Genomic DNA, 21979 nt, shown 5'->3' on the forward strand with positions numbered 1-21979 from the left:
TGTTTCTGGTGCTTAGAACTGTCGCTGCACAAAGTGTCATTTGTGCAGGAAAAAAAGTCTTTTAAAATCACTTGCGGCTAAATTGTCCGGTCTCCGTAATACAGAGAACACTCAATGAGTGTTCTCTGTATTAGCCGACAATTCATTCATTCATTGATTAAAAAAAAAAAAAAGCGTGGGGGTTCCCCTAAATTCAATCAAAAGGCCCTTCAGGTCTGACATGGATATTAAGGGGAACCCCGTGTCAAATTAAAAAAAAAAATTGACGTGGGGGTCCCCCCAAATATCCATACCAGACCCTTCAGGTCTGATATGGATATTAAGGGGAACCCCGCATCAAATTTAAAAAAAAAATTGACGTGGGGGTCCCCCTAAATATCCATACCAGACCCTTTATCCGAGCACGCAACCTGGCAGGCCGCAGGAAAAGAGGGGGGGACGAGAGAGCGGCCCCCCCTCCCTCCTGAACCGTACCAGGCCACATACCCTCAACATTGGGAGGATGCTTTGGGGGTCTGTGACCCCTCAAAGCACCTTGTCCCCATGTTGATAAGGACAAGGGCCTCATCCTCACAACCCTGGCCGTTGGTTGTGAGGGTCTGCGGGCGGGGGGCTTATCAGAATCTGGAAGCCCCCTTTAACAAGGGGACCCCCAGATCCCGCCCCCCCCCCTGTTTGAAATGGTAAGGGGGTACAAAAGTACCCCTACCATTTCACAAAGAAAGTGTCAAAATGGTTAAATAAGACAAACACACTTTTGAAAAATTCCTTTATTAAAAATAAAAAAAATAAAAAAAAAATTCCAGCGGTGCTAATCCACTCTTGCTATCCAGCGACGGGTCTCCGGGGTCCAGCGATGGATGATCATATCCAGCGACGGGGGATCTCTCAGTCCAGCGCTGTCCATACCTCCTTCTTCTGTCTCCACTGCGGAGACACTGCAGAGAGCCGAGCGCTGACATTTCTTATATTGGGAGGGCGGGGCCACCCGTCACCTGACCCCGCCCCTCTGACGCAGGAGAGGGAAGCCAGGGGTTCCCCAGTGACGTGTGGGTGACCCCGCCCCCTCTGATGTAACGCAGGTTTCCGTTACATCAGAGGGGGCGGGGTCACCCACACGTCACTGGGGAACCCCTGGCTTCCCTCTCCTGCGTCAGAGGGGCGGGGTCAGGTGACGGGTGGCCCCGCCCTCCCAATATAAGAAATGTCAGCGCTCGGCTCTCTGCAGTGTCTCCGCAGTGGAGACAGAAGAAGGAGGTATGGACAGCGCTGGACTGAGAGATCCCCCGTCGCTGGATATGATCATCCATCGCTGGACCCCGGAGACCCGTCGCTGGATAGCAAGAGTGGATTAGCACCGCTGGAATTTTTTTTTTATTTTTTTTATTTTTAATAAAGGAATTTTTCAAAAGTGTGTTTGTCTTATTTAACCATTTTGACACTTTCTTTGTGAAATGGTAGGGGTACTTTTGTACCCCCTTACCATTTCAAACAGGGGGGGCCGGGATCTGGGGGTCCCCTTGTTAAAGGGGGCTTCCAGATTCTGATAAGCCCCCCGCCCGCAGACCCTCACAACCAACGGCCAGGGTTGTGAGGATGAGGCCCTTGTCCTTATCAACATGGGGACAAGGTGCTTTGAGGGGTCACAGACCCCCAAAGCATCCTCCCAATGTTGAGGGTATGTGGCCTGGTACGGTTCAGGAGGGAGGGGGGGCCGCTCTCTCGTCCCCCCCTCTTTTCCTGCAGCCTGCCAGGTTGCGTGCTCGGATAAAGGGTCTGGTATGGATATTTAAGGGGACCCCCACGTCAATTTTTTTTTTAAATTTGATGCGGGGTTCCCCTTAATATCCATATCAGACCTGAAGGGTCTGGTATGGATATTTGGGGGGACCCCCACGTCAATTTTTTTTTTAAATTTGACACGGGGTTCCCCTTAATATCCATGTCAGACCTGAAGGGCCTTTTGATTGAATTTAGGGGAACCCCCACGCTTTTTTTTTTTTTTTTTTTTTTTTTTTAATCAATGAATGAATGAATTGTCGGCTAATACAGAGAACACTCATTGAGTGTTCTCTGTATTACGGAGACCCGACAATTTAGCCGCAAGTGATTTTAAAAGACTTTTTTTCCTGCACAAATGACACTTTGTGCAGCGACAGTTCTAAGCACCAGAAACATGCGCCCCTTCACAGGCATACTATAGATACCCCCCAGCTACGAAATTTAAAGGAATATTACACTTTTATTGTTTCACTTTAATCATTATTAAAATCACTGCTCCTGAAAAAACGGCCGTTTTTAAAACTTTTTTTTGCATTGATCCATGTCCCCTGGGGCAGGACCCGGGTCCCCAAACACTTTTTAGGACAGTAACCTGCATATTACCCTTTAAAATGAGCACTTTAGATTTCTCCCATAGACTTGTATAGGGTGTTCCGGCTTTTCGAATTTGCTGCGAACAGCCCAAATTGTTCACTGTTCGCTGAACAGGCGAACAGGCAATGTTCGAGTAGAACATGAGTTCGACTCGAACTCGAAGCTCATCCCTACTCCTAATGTATATCTAAAATCCAAAAAAGGTCCATAAAGTGCAAAGTGTATCCAAAGTGTGTGAAAATCATCCAATGAAGGTATGTTCCCAGGCGATATCAAGTATATAAAGCGACAAAAGTGCTTCTCTGCATAAAGTGACTCCAGTCCTTCTCCAATATGAACTCACCAGAAGGCCATTGGTAAATGGCATAATATCAGAACAACCTTTAAGAGTTCCCAGCAGTCATCCAGTGGCTCTTCTACAGGGACAATGACCCCTCGCATCGAAACCTAGTCAGAAGGGTACATACGAAAAGATTTATGGTGTATTAGTTTATTTTAAAATTTATGACATACAATTTAAAATAAAGAATGTATATCCAAGTTAATAAAAAAGCCGAACTTACAGCAATGGCCGCCGATCCCAACCTAGGATATGGCAGAAGGGCATCAGAATGCAAGGCTTTCGCCCTACGCCTTTCGTGCGCATGCACTTTTATCAGGGAATCCGTCTATCCTCCTTATTTCGATCTATAATTAATTGCTGCAGAACTTAGTAACTAAGATAGTTGCCACAATACATATCACACCTTCAGTCAGGGATATTTTAAATAATTGGATTTCTAAACTGTGTCTTTGTTTTAGCTTCATAGTGGAAATATAGAACTGCAGAATGGAATTGTACAAGGCCACGCCTACACAGTTACAGATGGCTTACAGGTAATTCAGCTTTCATAATGTTGTGATCATATCCTGTTGTCAATATTCTGTGAATTATTCTAATAACTGGGAAATGAATGTTTTAGAACACCAGCAATGAGACATTTGTTACTACATCTTTCATAAATTCGTCATACATTCCTGTTTAAATTTCTGTATCCTTGTTATATTGGCCTCTTTGAGTCCTTTTACCATATTTGATATTCAATCCCTGATGAAGGGGAGTGCTTTGGGTCCCTGAAATGTGTTGGATGTTTTTTTTTTCTGATTGTAGGATAATCAATAAAACTTCTTGGATTCCTTCACCATTTGGTCTGGTGCTCATTTTTTTTTTCTTTTTTTTTATGTTTTGAATCACATTCTGGGTACCCACCAAAGGGCAACCTTGTTTTACGTGAGCAGCCTTGCCAGAGCCAATGAGCTTGTCAAATAATTAAGTTTTCTCTGTTTTGTTAAACAAATACGTTTTTAGGTCCTGGCACCTATTGGTTAAAGCGTTTGTCACCCCAACATTTCATATTCCTGATATGTGCCTGCTGTACCATGTACTTGTATGAGAAGTCTCCTGTTCTCTTTGTTTTGCTTCCTTTGTGTGAAATTCCTGGCATTCCTCCTAGTCCCCTTGCTTTCCTATTAAAAACTGACCACACTAAGCAGGATAGCACCCCGTGGTCAGTTCTCTAGCTATACTGGGAAATCAGTGTGCTCTCCTCCAATGGTCAGACTTGTCCTGACACGCCCCTCCTGCACAGATCTTCACTGGGGAGCTCAGTGTGCTGCTGCTTCTCCTACCCCCAGCTCTCATGTAGCTGAGAACAGAGGGAATGTGATCACTTTAAACCACTTCCCATCCGGCCCATTGCAAAATGATGGTGGTTTAGTTATCCTTACTGGAAGTCATATGACGTCCTGTCAGGATGTGCCGATTGCACGGCTGCAACAGGACACAATGTAATAAAAAATAAAAATGTATTTTTGAAAAATTATAAAATTTTTATTTTTTTCGTACTGTCACCAGTCAGTTTCCCTGATCAGGGCCACACCAGTTATATGATGACACTGTTCTGCACTGGTGACAATATGTAAAAAAAGAAAAACACGTGGAGACTACGACAGTTGTGAGGGAGGGAGATGGAGTACCACAGCCTCAAAGAGGGATATATTGCATGCGCGAACCACGCATGCATGTTTCCCAAAAGCTGTCAGCAACAGGTGGGGTTAGATGGAAAAGGGAGATTGGCATAGGTTGAGCCACATCATACAGCCCAAATACAGCAGAGAGTTGCCGAATGATCTAGAGGATGAAGGGTGGGGATGAACCACCCAATATGCCTGTGGACCTGGGCGGCCAACGCGTTCCAGGAATGCACCGAGGGGGCACCATGCCCCAAACCGACCAAGAATAGGGGGAAAGATAAGAGAGAAAAGAAACGAGAACAAAAAAGGAGAACAAAGACAGAGGAAATGCCATAACGGCAGAAAGAAAAAAGAGAAAGTGAGAGAAAGAGAAATAAATAATGAAAGTGAAATGAAATAAAAGTAAATAAAGTAAGATAAATTGAATTTAAAATGAAACTAAAAATAAATATAAATAATAATAATAATAATAATAATAATAATAAAAGTAAATAATTATAATAATAAAGAAAGAGGGGAGAGATTTAATGAAAAAATAATTGCTGAATATTGAGTGTAAATAGATAAAAATGAAAATAATAATACATGTAAATAATAGTAAATATACAAATAATATATGTGAAATGAAAATAAAAATAAATGTGAATGAAAATGAAAATAATGGTAAATAAATAAAAATAAATATAATGATAAATGTAAATATGAAAAAAAATTAATAATAAATGTAAATAATGAAAATTATTCAAATAAAAAAATTTGAAGAATTTTTTTATAAAAAACTTTTTTCACAATCTGTGCCTAAAAAGTCCCATTCCCAAGGGGAAATCTGTATTTACTTTGGAGTACAATTGGCCAATATAATAAACAGGGCTATGGCATGCATGTGCATTTTGCAGAGGAGGCAGCTGACAACTCGTAGGAAGGCTGGGGGGCAGGTAAGTAGTATACCATGCGGGGCAGGACTCAGAAGGGTGGGAAGGGATTCATAAAGGACTAAAGGTGAGTTTTTCCTTTAAACAGCCAACATGTTACAAAGGTTATAAAGGGCCTACTTAATCAGGGCTTGACAACATTGAACTGGGAGGATCTGGATGAAGAATCAGCTCAGGCCATCGGAATCAGATTGGAGTGTACAGTAGGCTCAAGTCACTTGCTCAGCATTCCTTAATGTTGGCCTCCATGTGGAAGAGTTTCCTCGAAAACCTCTTGAAATATTCATATTAGTAGTGATGACATGATGTAACCAGCTTCTGTTTAAAGAAGCCATGCTGTTTGAAGGCTCATACTATCAGGTCACGTGTGGTTGTTTACCATGCAGAAGTCCTTTAGGGCTTTTACTACATAAATGCTATTCTTTGTGTGACTTTTTTTTCACTACAAAATCAATTTCTCTCACGTTTTAATGTCGGCAACCTAAGCAAAATAGCTTGCCAGCTTCAGTGCCAAAGTCACCCATTGTGCTCGGAGCAATGACAGAGCCCAATGTGGTTTTGGCAATAAGATAAATGTGTTTGCACAAAGACAATAACAACTGAAAAAAAGCTGAAATGTGTCCAATGTAAATACCTTTCCTGTGCACAAATTGTTTGCCAAATCTTGGAAAGTTGACAGCAATTTTAAAAGTAAACACAAGGAAAGAAAGGAGAAAAACGATATTTCAAGGTCACTTAGGTTGAATTACAACTCACTTTTTTTACTTGTTTAGATGTCTTTACTATCGGGTGATTATTTCCATTTCCATTTCCATTGAGTTTTATCCTCTCAAAAGTATTTTTGATGCTGGAGAGTTAAATACTTTACGCCCTGGTTCACACCAGTGCGGTTTTGAATTTGCACTACTTCAGCGTGATTTCAAAGCAGTGCAATTTGCAGTGCAGCTTGCTGATATCCGTGCCACTTAAAGCGGAGTTCCACCCAAAAGTGGAAGCTCCTCTTATCTGTCTCCTCCCTTCTCTGATGCCACATTTGGCACCTTTGGGGGGTACCTGTTTTTAACCACTTGCCACCTGCCATATAACAGAATGATGGCGGCAAAGTGGTTTCAATAACCTGAATATGATATTGTCCTCATATCAATAACCTGATATGAGGACAAGAGCCTCATCCTCACTACCCTGGCCGATGGTTGTGGGGGTCTGCGGGCCGGCGACTTATCGGAATCTGGAAGCCTCCATTAACAAGGGGACCCCCAGATCCCAGCCTCCCCCCTGTTTGAAATGGTAAGGGGGTACAAAATTTACCCCTACCATTTCACCAAAATAGTGACAAAAGTGTGAAAAATTACAAGAGACAGTTTTTGATAATTCCTTTATTAAAGTCTTCTTCTTTCATATTCTTTCTTCTGGTCTTCTTCCTTCTTCTTTCCTTCATCCTTCGGTTTCTTCCTCCATATTCTTCTTCCTCCATCTTCTTCTTTCTCTGATCCTCTGCTTCTTGCTCCAGTGTTCTCGTCCGGCATCTTCCTTCACGGTGTCTCTTCTTCCCCGCTTCGTTCTCAGGCCGCTCCGTGCAATGGTAGGCTCCCGCTGTGTGACGCTTCTCTTCTTCTGACAGTTTTAATATAACGGAGGGCGGGGCCACCCGCTGATCCCACCCCCTCTGACACACGCTTCCGTTATATAAGTGTCAGAAGAAGAGAAGCATCACACAACGGGAGCCTACCATTACACGGAGCGGCCCGAGAACGAAGCGTGGAAGAAGAGACGCCGTGGAGGAACATGCCAGACGAAAACACCGGAGCAAGAAGCAGGGGATCGGAAGAAGAAGAAGATGGAGGAAGAAGATAGAGGAAGAAACCGAAGGATGAAGGTATGAAGAAGGAAGAAGACCAGAAGAAAGAAGATGAAAGAAGAAGACTTTAATAAAGGAATTGTTAAAAACTGTCTCTTGTCATTTTTTTTTTTTTTTTTTACTCTTGTAATTTTTAACACTTTTGTCACTTTTTTGGTGAAATGGTAGGGGTACTTTTGACCCCCCTTACCATTTCACACAGGGGGGTAGGCTGGGATCTGGGGGTCCTCTTGTTAAAGGGGGCTTCCAGATTCCAATAAGCCCCCCGCCCGCAGACCCCCACAACCATCAGCCAGGGTTGTGGGGATGAGGCCCTTGTCCTCATCAACATAGGGACAAGGTGCTTTGGGGGAGACCCCAAAGCACCCTCCCAATGTTGAGGGCATGTGGCCTGGTAAGGTTCAGGAGGGGGGGCACTCTCTCGTCCCCTCCTTTTTTTCCTGTGGCCTGCCAGGTTGCGTGCTCGGATAAGGGCTTGGTATGGGATTTCGGGGGACCCCCACGCATTTTTTTTTCTTAACTTTTTTTTTCTTAATGCTAACATGACCTGTGTGCGAATAGCCTTAAAAAACCCATAGAAGTGAACCAACGCAAAAAAAAAAAGTCAAGTTGAGAGGTGCGCCTGTTCAACTTGTGCAAATGAATCTATGTGGCTTGACATTTACTAATATTTTGCCGGCGCAGTGAACCAAAACACTTGAACGTGCGCTAATACCGCTTGCGCAAGCGCAGTGCATAAATTGACCTCGCACAGCTCCAAGTGTACTTTTCTGTTCTATTTTGGGCATATTTGTTACTTGTGGGAACAGAGGGGCGCCAGACTGAGTGCAGTATAAATCATATATTTAATAAAAACAAGTAGTAACTCACAGGTTAAACTATATGAGTTCAGTATGCAGTGAAAATCGCCAGTCCTGGAGTCTCATAAATGTCTTCCCTTTGCAGCCTGGGGCACTGGTGTGATCTTACAGGGATCCAGAAAATGCTGGGAACCAGGAGGCAGGAAACAAGAAGCAGCTGGTCGTGACTTCACAGGAACAGGAAGTGTGATTATTCACAGTGGCAAGGAATGGTAATGCATTTCGAAGCTACAGCTTCTTCATCAGACCATGATTGGCTAGCAAACCTGGCAGTCTTATATTGCAGAGGAAATAGAAACAGAGAGATCTGATGGGCTGGCCAGCCCGTCAATCAAATACACAGATTCAAAGAGGTAGATGGCTGGAGACCGAAGAGAATGTAAATATGAGTAAGAAGCTTGCTTGCTGATTAATAGTGGAAGATACGTTTATAACGTTTGCAGAAATCGATCAATTCACTAATTGATTAAATACATAAATATAAAATGTATAAATATACCTCAAATTTAAAATGAATACATTTTTATAAGTAAATTAATTAAAAAATGAAGAAAATTATTAGCAATTTGGAAATCAATTGATTATTATAAATTATAATGAATTAATAAAATGGTGAGAATGGAGGAAAGAGAGGACTCTATGCTAGGTATAATATTAAGGTTCTAAGTTATATATGATATAACATCAGCCCATCAGATCTCTCTGTTTCTATTTCCTCTGCAATATAAGACTGCCAGGTTTGCCAGCCAATCATGGTCTGATGAAGAAGCTGTAGCTTCGAAATGCATTACCATTCCTTGCCACTGTGAATAATCACACTTCCAGTTCCTGTGAAGTCACGACCAGCTGCTTCTTGTTTCCTGCCTCCTGGTTCCCAGCATTCTCTGGATCCCTGTAAGATCACACCAGTACCCCAGGCTGCAAAGGGAAGACATTTATGAGACTTCCATTACTGGCGATTTTCACTGCATACTGAACTCATCTAATTTAACCTGTGAGTTACTACTTGTTTTTATTAAATATATGATTTATACTGCACTCAGTCTGGCGCCCCTCTGTTCCCATTTCTACACAGAGCTCATCGCTTCACTCTAAGGGAGCTGCCTCCAGGTGCTAATCATACAAGATCTCGGATCATTTATGGACATTATGTTTTAAACAAATGTTTTAATATCATGTGTGCTTATTCACACACATTTTATGTATACCTATATTCCAGTTGTTATATAATTTTATGTTATCACCATATCTAGCGCCGCTGTTCACCCCTATATTTGTTACTTGGACAGTTATAACAATACTTCGCACATCACACACATCACCCCCAGCTTCTTTTAATTCTGAGTTGAATAATGTGTGCGCCAGGTCTATAGCGGCGTACAGATCACCGCCTCCCGTGCAGAACTGTGAATCTTGAACCTGCAAGGATTAGTCTTGAATCAATAATATTTGCAAACCTGAGGCTCATCTCTAAAACAGAAAACGATTAGTGGGGATGGGGATAGTGTGGATGGGGAATCCATCTATGGTCAGCTTTAATGTAATGCAAGAAAAGTGTCATAAATGGCTGTAGGGCTGTTTTGCGCAGGATTTTGCACAATCACTGATAGCTAAAAGGTATTCAATTCACTCATGATGTACGCTAATGCCGCGTACACACGACCAGACTTAGGTCCGACAGACTTTCGACGGAGTTCTGACGGAGTTCTGACAGAGTTCTGACGGACTTTCCGAATGAACGGACTTGGCCACACACAATCACACCAAAGTCCGACGGATTCGAACGTGATGACGTATGACTGGACTAGAATAAGGAAGTTCATAGCTAGTAGCCAATAGCTGCCCTAGCGTCGGTTTTAGTCCGTCAGACTAGCACACACACGAGCGGATTTCTCGGTAGGAACTGGGTCCGGCAGAGTTCTGTCGGAAAAATTTGAAACATGTTCCATTTCTAAAGTCTGTCAGACTTTTGAAAATCAAAAGTCCGCTGCAGCCCACACACGATCGAATAGTCTGCCGGAATTGTTCTGTCGGACCTTTGATGTTGAAAAGTCTGCTCTTGTGTACGCGGCATTGGATGTCTCTTAAGACATGGCTCTTTCCAATGTCATTGTAAAATAAAAAAGTTTTATTAAAAAATAACCAAGTGGATAAAACAATTATTTTCTCACAAATGTAGGCTGGACATGATCGGCCTCTGGACAACCTTGCACGCTGCTAAACAGATACGTTATGTAAACTTCTCTGGAGACGCAGACGGCCTGCACTCCAAATGATAATGCCTTCAGCCATCTCATAGAAAACAGCACCGTCCTGTGTGTTTATAATCAGCATTGCATTGTTCTGTGCTATGCCCTCAGACTTTGCAGTTAAACTAATAAAAGCAAATTATACTGTCAAAGATATCTTCCTCAAGCATCCTTTTTTATTGTTCTTTTCCATGGTCATTGTATTTAGCAGTAGACTTCTTTATAATGAACATTATCTGTAAACACTATGTGAATACTGCCATCTCTTGGCAAAAGAAAATAAAGACCCAGATATTCTGGAAAAAAAATCTGTACAGCATATATACAGTATACATAGCTCCCAACTGTCCCTGATTTCGAGGGACTGCCCTGATTTGGAGCAATGTGCCTCTGTCCCTCAATCTGGTCTGATCTATGTAGATGTATATAAAATGCACATTTTATCTATCAAAAAGTGTTTTCCAGCACTAAATAGTTCATCTGATTTCTAAATTACTGTATTTGAAAATTCCAAAAGCCCATATATAAAGGAATAGTAGTGATAAAAAAGCACTTGTGAGTGTAACCAATCTTGTTTTGTTTTTTTGTACAATTTTCCTTTAAGGGGGTGTGACAGGGGGTGTGTCCTATGCCTGCATACTTGTGCTGATAGGTGTCCCTCATTCCCATCTCAAAAAGTTGGGAGGTATGAGCATATATGTATGTATGTGTGTGTATATATATATATATATATATATATATATATATATATATATATATATATATATACATATATATATCATTATGGGAAGAAAAGCAGATGAAGACATTGTCAGAGGAAGTACTTTAATAATTATTTAGTTAGCATCTATGATCCTCCCATGAAAAAATACACTTTCCATACACTTTGCTTTCTTTTTTTCCTACTATCCTTAAAGTAACTCTGGAAGAATTGTTTGTGTTCCCTAGATTGACTATAACAACAGAAAAGAGGACATTGTCCGAGTGTGGAATCCTTGGGGTCAGGGTGAATGGAACGGACGTTGGAGTGATCGGTGAGATGAATATTATTGCGCCTTTTTTTTTTAATTTGTAAAAAAAACTGAGGAATATATGTAACAATGATTTATTGGGCAAAGCACACACTAAATAATTGATGGATATTCACCCAAGTGAGATTGAATAGGATTCACTCTGCATTCTATAGTCCACAGTCACATTCACACTATTTACATTGGGTTGGACAGGGATGAGGAGCCCCGTTCTGACAAGAACCCCTCTCAAAGTACCCCCCCAATGTCCAAACATATACAGGGTAGCATTGGCATAGCAAAGAGGCTACATATCCGGTGTGCCGAACAGGTTTTGGAGGGCACACTGTTTCTTTTTCTATGTAAAATTAAGAATAATTAACAGAATTTGCAAATCCTTTATCAAGTAAGAAATGGCACATGTTCATTATAATTATGCATTACAAAGTTGCCAACCTCCCGCAGCATTTTTTACTGACAAAACATGGAAAATTTACTGGCGGAGCACATTTTTTACTGGCAACCTGAGAAATGGCAAAACTCCTATTAAAAACGAACACAGTGAATATTTAAACTTTATAAACATATGGAAACAGTGACAATACCTATAAGAAAGTAATTTGCTTGGTTTACACTTAAAAATAAACACAGCATGAAATTATCAGCCCCTGATATTTACTGGTAGTTGTAAAAAAAGAAAAGCACAGTTTTTTTTACAAACTGTCAGTAAATTTACTGGCGGTTGGCAACCCTGGTGCATTAGCTGTTTGCAGTAAGCTAGGGGTATTAAAGCCTTCCAAAAATGCACAGGTGTGAAAAGGTCATTACCCAGTCATTCAAGCAAATGCCACTAGAGGGCAGAGCTACAACCTGTGAGTGATAGAGCATCCTACAAATATGATTGAGCAAGCAGGGAGAAAAGATGGGAAACCTGAAACTAAATGATTTTCTAGAGACCTTACACAAAATGCCCAATAGCTCCTCTTTAATGCCAGCTAAATTCAGAGACATTTCTGATCCATTAGCAGAGAAAATATCGTACACCCCTGATGTAATTATATGGCTGCCAGTGGAAGTAATTGATGTTCTTGATGTGGAAATAATGAGTCTTCTCAGAATGACTGTTTATCTGCAGGCTGTTCAGAGTAAAAACAAATATATAGTATCAGACTTTTGCCATATCTTATAGTATCTCATTATTAGGAAATTGCAGGAGTGGATACAATGGCTGATAATTAAAGGCAAAAAAAAAGAATTCAGCAAAAAAGGAATTTGCAGGAGGCTGAGAGCAATAGAAAGTTTGATTTAAGAATAAATACCCGAATAGAACTTTTTATTTTTTTAAAGAGTTTAGTGTCACTGAAACCCACATGTCAGAATGATCAGCAGATTCAGGCTTTAAGCAATTCCAGTTATTTAAAAATCTTGACTTTTGCTATAAAGTCAAGCTTGGCTCCTCCCCTTCTGGACTTTGCTACTGGTCAATGGTTAAAAAATAAACAATAGGGAGGAATGGCAAGTTTGACTCCTTGTTGTATAAACATACACAAACTGTGCTATAGATGTCAATAAAACTTTTCAAGGCTTTTGTCTTCAGCCGCTGCCCACTAGACATGTGCGGTTCCTTTCCTTTTCCAATTAAATATTCAGACAAATTTACTAATTATTTGGAGATTTGGATATATATGAATGAAGTTTACAGAATGCTCTGAATAACGAAAAGAAATTCATCCGAATTTCCGAAATTCTGATTGAAATTCGAATTGTACATCGAATTCCAGTCGAATTCTAACTGTAAACATATTTCTGAAATCAAAGAATGTGTTTGTTATTAAAGTACCATTTTGAAATAATCCTGTTTTAGTTAAGCCAAAGGTGATTTAAAGAGTTATAATCATTTGCTGAGGATTTTTCTTTTGTTTGTTAATTTTGCCACATTTCGAATAAAAAAAAAAAAAAAAAACGTTTCTATTCCGCCAATTCCAAATGTATCGGTTCGAACATTTTAAATCGAAAAAATGGATAGATTCGAAGATAATTCGAAAAAGACATAAAATCCATTCCGAATACGAATTGAATGAATTAATAGAATTTAACAAAATGAAATAACTAGATTAACGAATCTAATGCCGCGTACACACGATCAAACAATCCAGTGGAAAAGTCAATCCCCCCATGTGTGGGCTCCGGCGGACTTTTTTTATCCAAAAGTCCGGAGGACTAAGAAAATAGTTTTGCACCAAAATATGTCCGCCGGACTCGCAGTCCGGTGGACAATACGGCCGTGTGTGTGCTAGTCCGCCGTACTTTTGAAATAATTGGACTTTTCCCGCACACGGAGAAAAGTCAGTTCATTTTGAGCGCGACTCCAGGTAGTCGGGACCAGCGAAGGCAGCGTCGCTGGCCCCGTCACCTGGTATGGAGTTAAAGGGAAAGCCCTACTCCAAAAAAATGGCGTGGGGGTCCCCCCCTAGGTCCATATCAGACCCTTATCCGAGCACGCAACCCGGCCGGTCCGGAAAGGGGGTGGGGATGAGCGAGCGGCCCCCCACCTCCTGAGCCGTACCAGGCTGCGTGCCCTCAACATGGGGGGGTGCTTTGGGGAAGGGGGGGCCGCGCGGCCCCTCCACCCCAAAGCACCTTGTCCCCATGTTGATGAGGACAAGGGCCTCTTCCCGATAACCCTGGCCGTTGGTTGTCGGGGGCTGGGGGGGCTTATCGCAATCCGTGAGCCCCCTTTAATAAGGGGGCCCCTAGATCCCAGCCCCCCACCCTATGTTAATGAGTATGGGGTAAAATGTACCCCTACCCATTCACCTGTGAAAAAAAATGTAAAAAAAAAACACAACACACAAGGGTTAAAATAGTTTATTGCACAGCTCCAGCGGTCTTCTTCCGTCTTTGGGGGTCTTCTCGCCAGACTGCTCCGCTATCTTCTGCTCTTTTGTTAGCTCTTTTACTAGCGGAAGGAGCCGGCTTTCTTCTTCGTCTCCGCCCTCTTCTTCCGACTTTTGGGGTCTTGTCCCCCTCTTCGGGGGTCTTGTCCCCCTCTTCGGTTCTTCTTGCCGGGCCCCCCCTTCCCCAAAGCACCCCCCCATGTTGAGGGCACACGGCCTGGTACGGCTCAGGAGGGGGGGCGCTCGCTCGTCCCCACCCCCTTTCCTGACCAGCCAGGTTGCGTGCTCGGATAAGGGTCTGATATGGACCTAGGGGGGGACCCCCACGCCGTTTTTTCAGCGTAGGGCTTCCCCTTTACCCATACCAAGGTGACGGGGCCAGGGATGCTTCCTTCGCTAGTCCCGGCTACCTGGAGCCGCGCTCAAAATGAACGGACTTTCCTCCGTGTGTGTGGGCCCTTCATTTCGAAAGTACGGCGGATAAACCGGCGGAGTCCACCGGAAATGTCACGTGTGTGGGCAGGTCCGCTCATTTGGACAGTCAGCGGACTTTACGGTGGTTTGTCCGCCAGACTAAGTCCGCCGGATAGTCTGATCGTGTGTACGCGGCATAAGAAAATCAAAATACGTTTTTTCATCATGCACATGTCTACTGCACACCTCCTGGCTGCCTTTTTTGCCTACCAGTAGTCTCCATATTAGGGAGGCTCAACCTAAATGACTGTTTTTGAAAAAGTCACATACTGTAATTACTATTTTACTCATCAGTGTACAGAAAAGACTTTCCCACTGCAAGAATATTCAGACAATATTTTATATACAGATGTGCCCAGCTTCTTTCACACAATGAATGCAGCTTACTTGCTATTTTAAGATCCTGACTTTACAATTGGGTTTTTACCCACATGCCTGGACTGGTATCTGGCTCAGCCTCTCAGTGAGCCGCTTGGAGACAGTCCCAGTTGCTCCCACCCCCTCCATAGTCCACGCTCCAGTGAGCGCTGGAGAAGCAAAGAGCTGGTGACTAACAGTCACCGGCTCTCTACTCAGTGAAGACTGAGAACTGAGGGAACAGTTCTGATCGCTCAGTTCTCATCTAGGTGAGTATAATTGTTATTTTTTTTAAATGAAACCCAAACTTCTCTTTAATTGGCTCTGAACCAAGTCCTCCTGAGATGTCTCCATTCATAAACACCGTGTACAGAGCCAATCCGAGTGGCTCTGTACAACATAGTCATTGTGATGAGCAATCATAGCTATCACAAGATGTAAACAATGTAGTGTTTACATCTGTGAGCCTTCGTAGTCCTTCAACAATAGAGGAAGGGAAGGATTGACTAATGAATGATTGACTTATTCATTCATTAGTTCCAGACCAGCAGCTGCTACTGTGAAAACTTTTTAACCCTTTAATCTCCCCTCCTTCAATATATATCTCATTCCCATGGTGTAACCTGTATATTTTTGTGCACATCTGAACATTAACACCTTTATCTTCATCCTCCCATTGTATGTGACCTGTATATTAACCCCTTCACCTCCCTTACCCTGCATATTTTAATATTAACCCTCTCATCTCTATCCTCCCATTGTATGTGACCTGAAGTATAATCCTTTCACCTCCCCCTGTGTTTGTCCTGTACATTTAATGCATTGAGTGCCCCAATACCAAGCTCCATGTATTAACCCCCTCAATACCGGCATTTTTCTTTTTATTTCCCAAAAAATTGCGGCAAAAAATAAAATCACCTTGGAACGCCTACATTCCAAAAAGAACCATTGTGAATCATTGTGTACTGTAATTTTTGTTTAATATATTTAAAATGAGAGTAAACTTCCATCTCTTGCTTTTACCTATAGGTAAGCCTATAAGAAGGCTTACCTATAGGTAGTGTAAATATCTCCCAAATGTGCACCATCATTTAGGAGATATTTAGTGTACATGCAGCCAGTGACATCACTGGGGCATGCACTCTGAAGGAGCGGACACCTGTGCCATTCCTTCAGAGCCCTGAGCCGTGAGCGGTTGCTCCCGCGCAGAAGTGACGTAATCGTGGCTCCAGCCACTGACATAGCCGGAATCCGCAAACCCGGAAGCAAGATGGTAAAGATGAGAGTGCCTGCAGCACTGGAAGAGCCTCGTTTTAAGGTAATAACATTACCTTAAAATGAGGCTCTTCCAGTATGCGATGCTAGCACATTATGCCTTTACCTTGAAGGTACAAAAAAATGTCCAGCGGTTTACAACCACTTTAATAACAGAAAGTAAGGAAAACTATTTTTTTTTAGGTTTTTTTCTTCCTCTAGTAAAAATAGAAAACCCAATGCTTAATAAATATCACCAAAGAAAAGCTCCCAATGGTATTAGATTTGTTTGGGTACAGTGCTACATACAGTATGTCAGTAGCAATTGCCTGAATAGTTATAAATGTTTTTGGTGATCTTTGATTAATGCAGTTAAGTGACTTTTTTCTCTTTGTGTTCACATAAATAAATTGTATTTCATACATGTAATCTGATGATGTGAATGGTGAATGAGTGTACTTTGTGCTCAGCATGTCATTTAAAATTTTGCAGTTCCCCGCAGTGGGATAGAGTCCAACCAGAAATTAGGAGACGGCTCAACGTTGAAAGGAATGATGGAGAATTCTGGTACGTATGGTATATTACAATTGGTATATTGATAAATGGTATATTACTATTTATTTGTGATTTGATAATTGGACAAATGTTTCCTTAAAACCCAACTATAGACTTCTAAATCTTACCCTCTGCCATCTCCTGCCTAAAAGTTCCATGTGCTGTATATACTACACCAGGGGTCGGAAACCTACCGCCCGCAGGCTGCACCCGGCTCGCCACCGCCAAATGTCCGACTCGTCAATGTACGTGATGAATTCACGTGCACCCAGCCCACGGACATTTGAACCACAGTTGGCTTTCTTGGGATAAAAAACGATGTGGCTAAGAAGAATAACATGGGGGGGTGTAATATGCAGGGGTGCTGTGTGATGTTCAGGGGGGAGCGGTGTAATGTAAATGAGTCCAGAGGTATGGGGGCCGTGTAATGTAAAAGGGTCCAAAAGTGTGGGGCTGTGTAATGTAAAGGGGTCCAGGGGTGTCGGGCTGTGTAATGTAAAGGGGTCCAGAGGTATGAGGGCTGTGTAATGTAAAGCGGTCCAGGGGTGTGGGGCTGTGTAATGTAAAGGAGTCCAGATTATTACCTTCATTTATTAGCAGGTGAATGCGGCCCTCCATGCATTCACATACATTGAATCTGGTACTTAAGTGGAAAAAAGTTGCTGACCTCTGTACTAGGCTTTACTTTTTTTTTATTATCACATTTTATCACTGCCATCTTGGGTCAATATTATTCAGCTTCTATGAAGATTTTTAACATCCAGTTTTTTTCTGCTACTCAATGGACTGCACCATTCAACCCACTTCCTCTAAGCCCAGGTCATCCTGAACCTGCCTCCAACCTGTAAATGGACAGTGAAAGGAGAGCCAGCACAGCGATGAGCTCATCTCTCTGTCACTTTAATCTTTCCTCCCACCAGCATGCTTGTTGTCAGCACATGAAATGATTGGCCCCTTGCGCTGCTTCTTTCTGTAACACTCCAGCCCTGCTATGCAAAGACTGTGAGAGGCCGATACCAGGTCATATTTTGGTACTTACGCTGCTTGTAATTGAATCATACATTTAATGGTGTATTGATGATCACAGAGCTGCATTATTTTGTGTATTTTATATCTGCCTAGAGTTCAGTTTTAAAATGTATACTTTTCTTTTTTCAACATATATTCTGAATTATTTGTTCACAGGATGTCCTGCCAGGATTTCATGCAGAATTTCAGCCAAGTGAACATCTGTAACCTCACCCCGACCTACTTAGATTTTGAGAACCCTCAGCATGTCTGGGAGTCCACCAGTTACTACAATCAGTGGGTGAGGGGAAGCACTGCGGGCGGCTGCAATACCACAGGTTGGTCTTCAATGTCTAACTTGGCCAGGTTGTCTGCAGTTTTGAGAGCTGTAGTCATAAGTTGCTTCACTTGTACGACATTCCCCATGTGTGAATGGTTTTGGAGCGACAATTGTCATCATTGGATGTTACAGGGAGATCTGGTAATGGCAGAACTGACAGTAGAACATTATGGTGTATTCTCTTCCGAGAAAAGTATATATTTTTTTGGCAGGGGTGTTTTCTGGCTGGAAAAAAACAAGAACTAGGTGGTTTTGAGTGAAGGTTTTATTAGCTGAAAAATGCCAAAAACCGCGGAAGAACGTGGCTATTTTATCAGTATTTCTGAGCCATAAGCATTTGTGGGAATATAATTTTGATAAAAAACCTAAAAAGAGCTGAAAACGCTACTGCAAAAATGCTGAAAAACAGCTACAGCCTTCTATAGCTAACACTACTGGCTTTAACGCCTGGTGTGAATGAGGCCTAAAAAAGAAAATTAAAAAGACTAATGGGGGGGGGGGATAACAATGGGTCAAGGAAAGTTGAAAGTAGCTTCTCCCACTCTTAGGAATCTTTTAAGCCTATTGTATCCCTCAAAAGCCACCAAAAACACAACATGTTTGCCTTCCCTATCGGCTCCAATGCGTTTTGCCAAAATCGTGTAATTTCATTGAAATTTTCAAATTTTTACTGACATTTTGGGCAAATTAAACTCCCAGGTTCACTCTTCTCTATTCTACATGGAGCGATTTTACTTCTACTTAGTCTATTGTTGAAGCTTCCAGGTACCCCTCAAGCTCTGCCCTACCTATTGGACTATACATGATAAATACAGTTTACCCCGTCTTCTCCTGTAAGCTGGCGAAATCCCTATCTGAAACATGTTAGGATAACAGAATTGTGCCATACACTAGAGCCATCTTTGCTCAAGGGGCACAAACTCCTTCATATAGTCTGATTTCTGGTACACATGGGATAATTGGAAGCTAATATTAACAGACATTTCAGGTAATTATATTAGTAGTATTATGAATTTTTTTTTATGGCATCTTAGAGAGAGCCCCCTGACCAGGTCCTCTCCGATTTTGCTCACATCTTAGCCGCTAGGCCCCCACTGGAGTTCTGGAACATTGCGGCAGTCCTTCCCTTCTCTCTCCTCTCTTTTTTCTAATTTTCCTGATGTGTTTATTATTTTTCTTTTCTTCGATTCTCAACTTTGTATTCAAGTTTTTAGGATCTACTTATTGAGTAACTACCAGCACACTCCCAATTTCGAGCTGGGCCCACCTAATCTGCATTGCAAATATTAGAAACCCATGTTGGTGAACTTCTCTAGATGTTTGTGTTATTTATTTACTAGTAATGCGCCAAAATAAAAATGTTGATGCCAAAACGAAAAACTGAAAATTCAGAATGCAGTTGGCCAAAACCAAAACCAAAATCAACAGTTTTAAAAAAAACATATTTATTTTTCTAAATATTTGTATTATGTTTGATTTTTTTAATTAATATCATCAATTTAAATGAATATGAATTTATTGCCGGCCATTATCGCCTCCTTTTGAAGTGGTGTTAAAAATCCTGCCTGCTGCATTTTTGGTGCATATTTGGTCAGTTAAACAAAAAGCACCAAAAATGGACCTCCCATTTGAAATGCATTGAAAACATTTTTGAGCCACATGGCCTAAGAAAAACACACCATAAGCATGATTGTGGCAAAATCATGGGCGTTTTCGGCAGCCATTATAGGCATTTTTTTTCTTTCAGCATAACACTGAAAGCTCTTTTTTTGGCCAATAATTTTCAGCGGCCGAAATGTTTTATTTTTCTTTTAAATCTTTTATATTGTATTTCCGAACAGACAAACAAAGAAAAACAAAATATAGCAAAAACCATACATAAACATCAATCTTTGAGTGCTTAACAATTATCTAAAATTTTAGTGTATCACTATTATTGCGGTCAGTTCCGCACATCGATGCCCCCCGTTTGTTTAGGGGTTTGTGCAGTTTTCTTTGTTTTGTATTCCTATCTACTTTCCCCCCGTTTTTGTATTTTAAGGTGCACTCTGTGTAGTATAGTGGAGATTAGGGATAATTTACTATTTCCTGTCCTACCAAAACGAGGCATGACCCGCACACCATTGTAATCAATGTACACCATAGTGATGCTTGCACAGCGCGCCAAGGCGCCATTTTCCCTAAATCATACAATTTACATTCGGGCTGCCATGGAGCTGACTTTCATTAAGGTTTATATTTTACTGTATAAATACACAGTGGCCGCAGCGGACTAGCACCCCAGAATATGTCTTATTAGACAAAACGCGTCAAGACGGGCTCTGCTGATGCCTCTGCGTCATCACATTTTATCATAAGTGCTTTTTAAACCTTCTCAAATGTAAGTGTACTTTTTTTATATTTTCAATAAATGTTCTCTGCTTAAAGTGGAATTACACTATGTGGCCTATTTTCTCTCCTTTTCTTAAACGTACCATTTGGAGAAAGTCCTTTTGATCCTGTTTATGATCACTAACCTGCTGGTTGCAATCCATTGGAAACTATATTGTGATGGACCATTGCAGTTCATATGTTTACATCAGGAAGTTGTGTATGCTGATATACGTTTCCCTTAGGTGTATAACACCACAAGCTCAGTTGACTCATTAGGCATATGCAGGGCAGGACTTAGGGTGGTGGGGGCCCCTGGGCTTGAGTAACTTTCGGGCCCTACCTTCTATACATTACCGTATTGGTGTATAACATGCGCCGGCGTATAACATGCACCCCAAGTTTAGGAGGGAAGTTTAAGGAAAAAACGTACATTTAAATGCCCATCAATGCAGCCGTATCAGTGTCCATCTGCAGCCTTGCCCATCCATCTGCAGCCTTGTCCAGTGTCATTGCAGCCTTGCCCCGTGTCATTTATAGTCTTGTTATTGCAGTCTTGAAGTTTAAAAATGGCGCAGCCGAGATACAGAGTCCTGTATATCTCAGCGGCTCTCGAGTCCTCTCGGCGGCTCTCGGGTCCTCTCGCAGTCCCGAGTGGAGCTGAGAGTAGCCAAGTGTACACGGCTCGGCTCACAGTCATGCCCAGTCCCTGTGTTATGTCCATCATAGGGTGGGACTGGGTGTGACTGTGAGCGGAGCACACTCGGCTATGTGTCCCGGTGGGGCCCGCAGGGCTCCCTATTGGGCGGGGCCCATGGGCTTGAGCCCAGTCAAGAACAATGGTAAGTCCGGCCCTGGGCGTATGCCTATTTGGGTTCAACTCGTCCGGTAAGCCTTCCTTTTTACTGGTGGCGAACTATCTACAGACAAACATGTCTACACGAATGCCTTTGAAGTCACTTTATTCATTGAAATCACTGATTTATTTGGACTATTTATGCACTTTAGAATGCACATGCACTTTATACTGTGTATAGCATTGCACTTTAATTTGTACATTTTGCACTAATTCTTTTGTGTATGCTAAATATTTTGTTCACCAATTATATGTTTTATATTCTTGATGTTATTATGTTTCATGCATACAGGTCATTTTTGTATACATTTTGTTTAACTGAAATCACTCTTCAATGTTGTTAAATTCAGCGCTGCACGTTACCACATATATATCACTATTACTTACTCTTGCTAATGTTTTATGTATTACCATTCTGTGTGCTTGGTCTGCAAAATGTCTGGTATGTATGCATACAGTGTCTGTATCCTCTTTTCTAAAATATTTTATAAAAATGTTTAATTATAAAAGAAAACAGATTTTAGTTTCATATGCTCATTCAAGGCTAATCTTTATGAGGCTCCTAGTGAG

The 21979-nt window shown here is 41.7% G+C and overlaps 1 protein-coding gene across 5 annotated transcripts in view; it reads left to right on the forward strand.

Annotated features, from left to right (window-relative positions):
• Positions 1-21979, forward strand: part of LOC143987271 (calpain-13-like) — a 175187-nt gene that overhangs the window by 87056 nt on the left and 66152 nt on the right. For all 5 annotated transcript variants that reach the window (XM_077485884.1, XM_077485886.1, XM_077485882.1 and 2 more), the window contains exons 7-10: positions 3178-3252; positions 11237-11322; positions 16773-16847; positions 18021-18181. In XM_077485884.1, the coding sequence (XP_077342010.1) occupies positions 3178-3252; positions 11237-11322; positions 16773-16847; positions 18021-18181 (397 nt within the window). The remainder of the gene's footprint in view (positions 1-3177; positions 3253-11236; positions 11323-16772; positions 16848-18020; positions 18182-21979) is intronic.

The sequence above is a fragment of the Lithobates pipiens genome, unplaced genomic scaffold (assembly GCF_037356315.1).
Source record: "Lithobates pipiens isolate NorthernLeopardFrog02 unplaced genomic scaffold, aLitPip1_a1.2 Scaffold_18, whole genome shotgun sequence".
Classification (NCBI taxonomy): domain Eukaryota; kingdom Metazoa; phylum Chordata; class Amphibia; order Anura; family Ranidae; genus Lithobates; species Lithobates pipiens.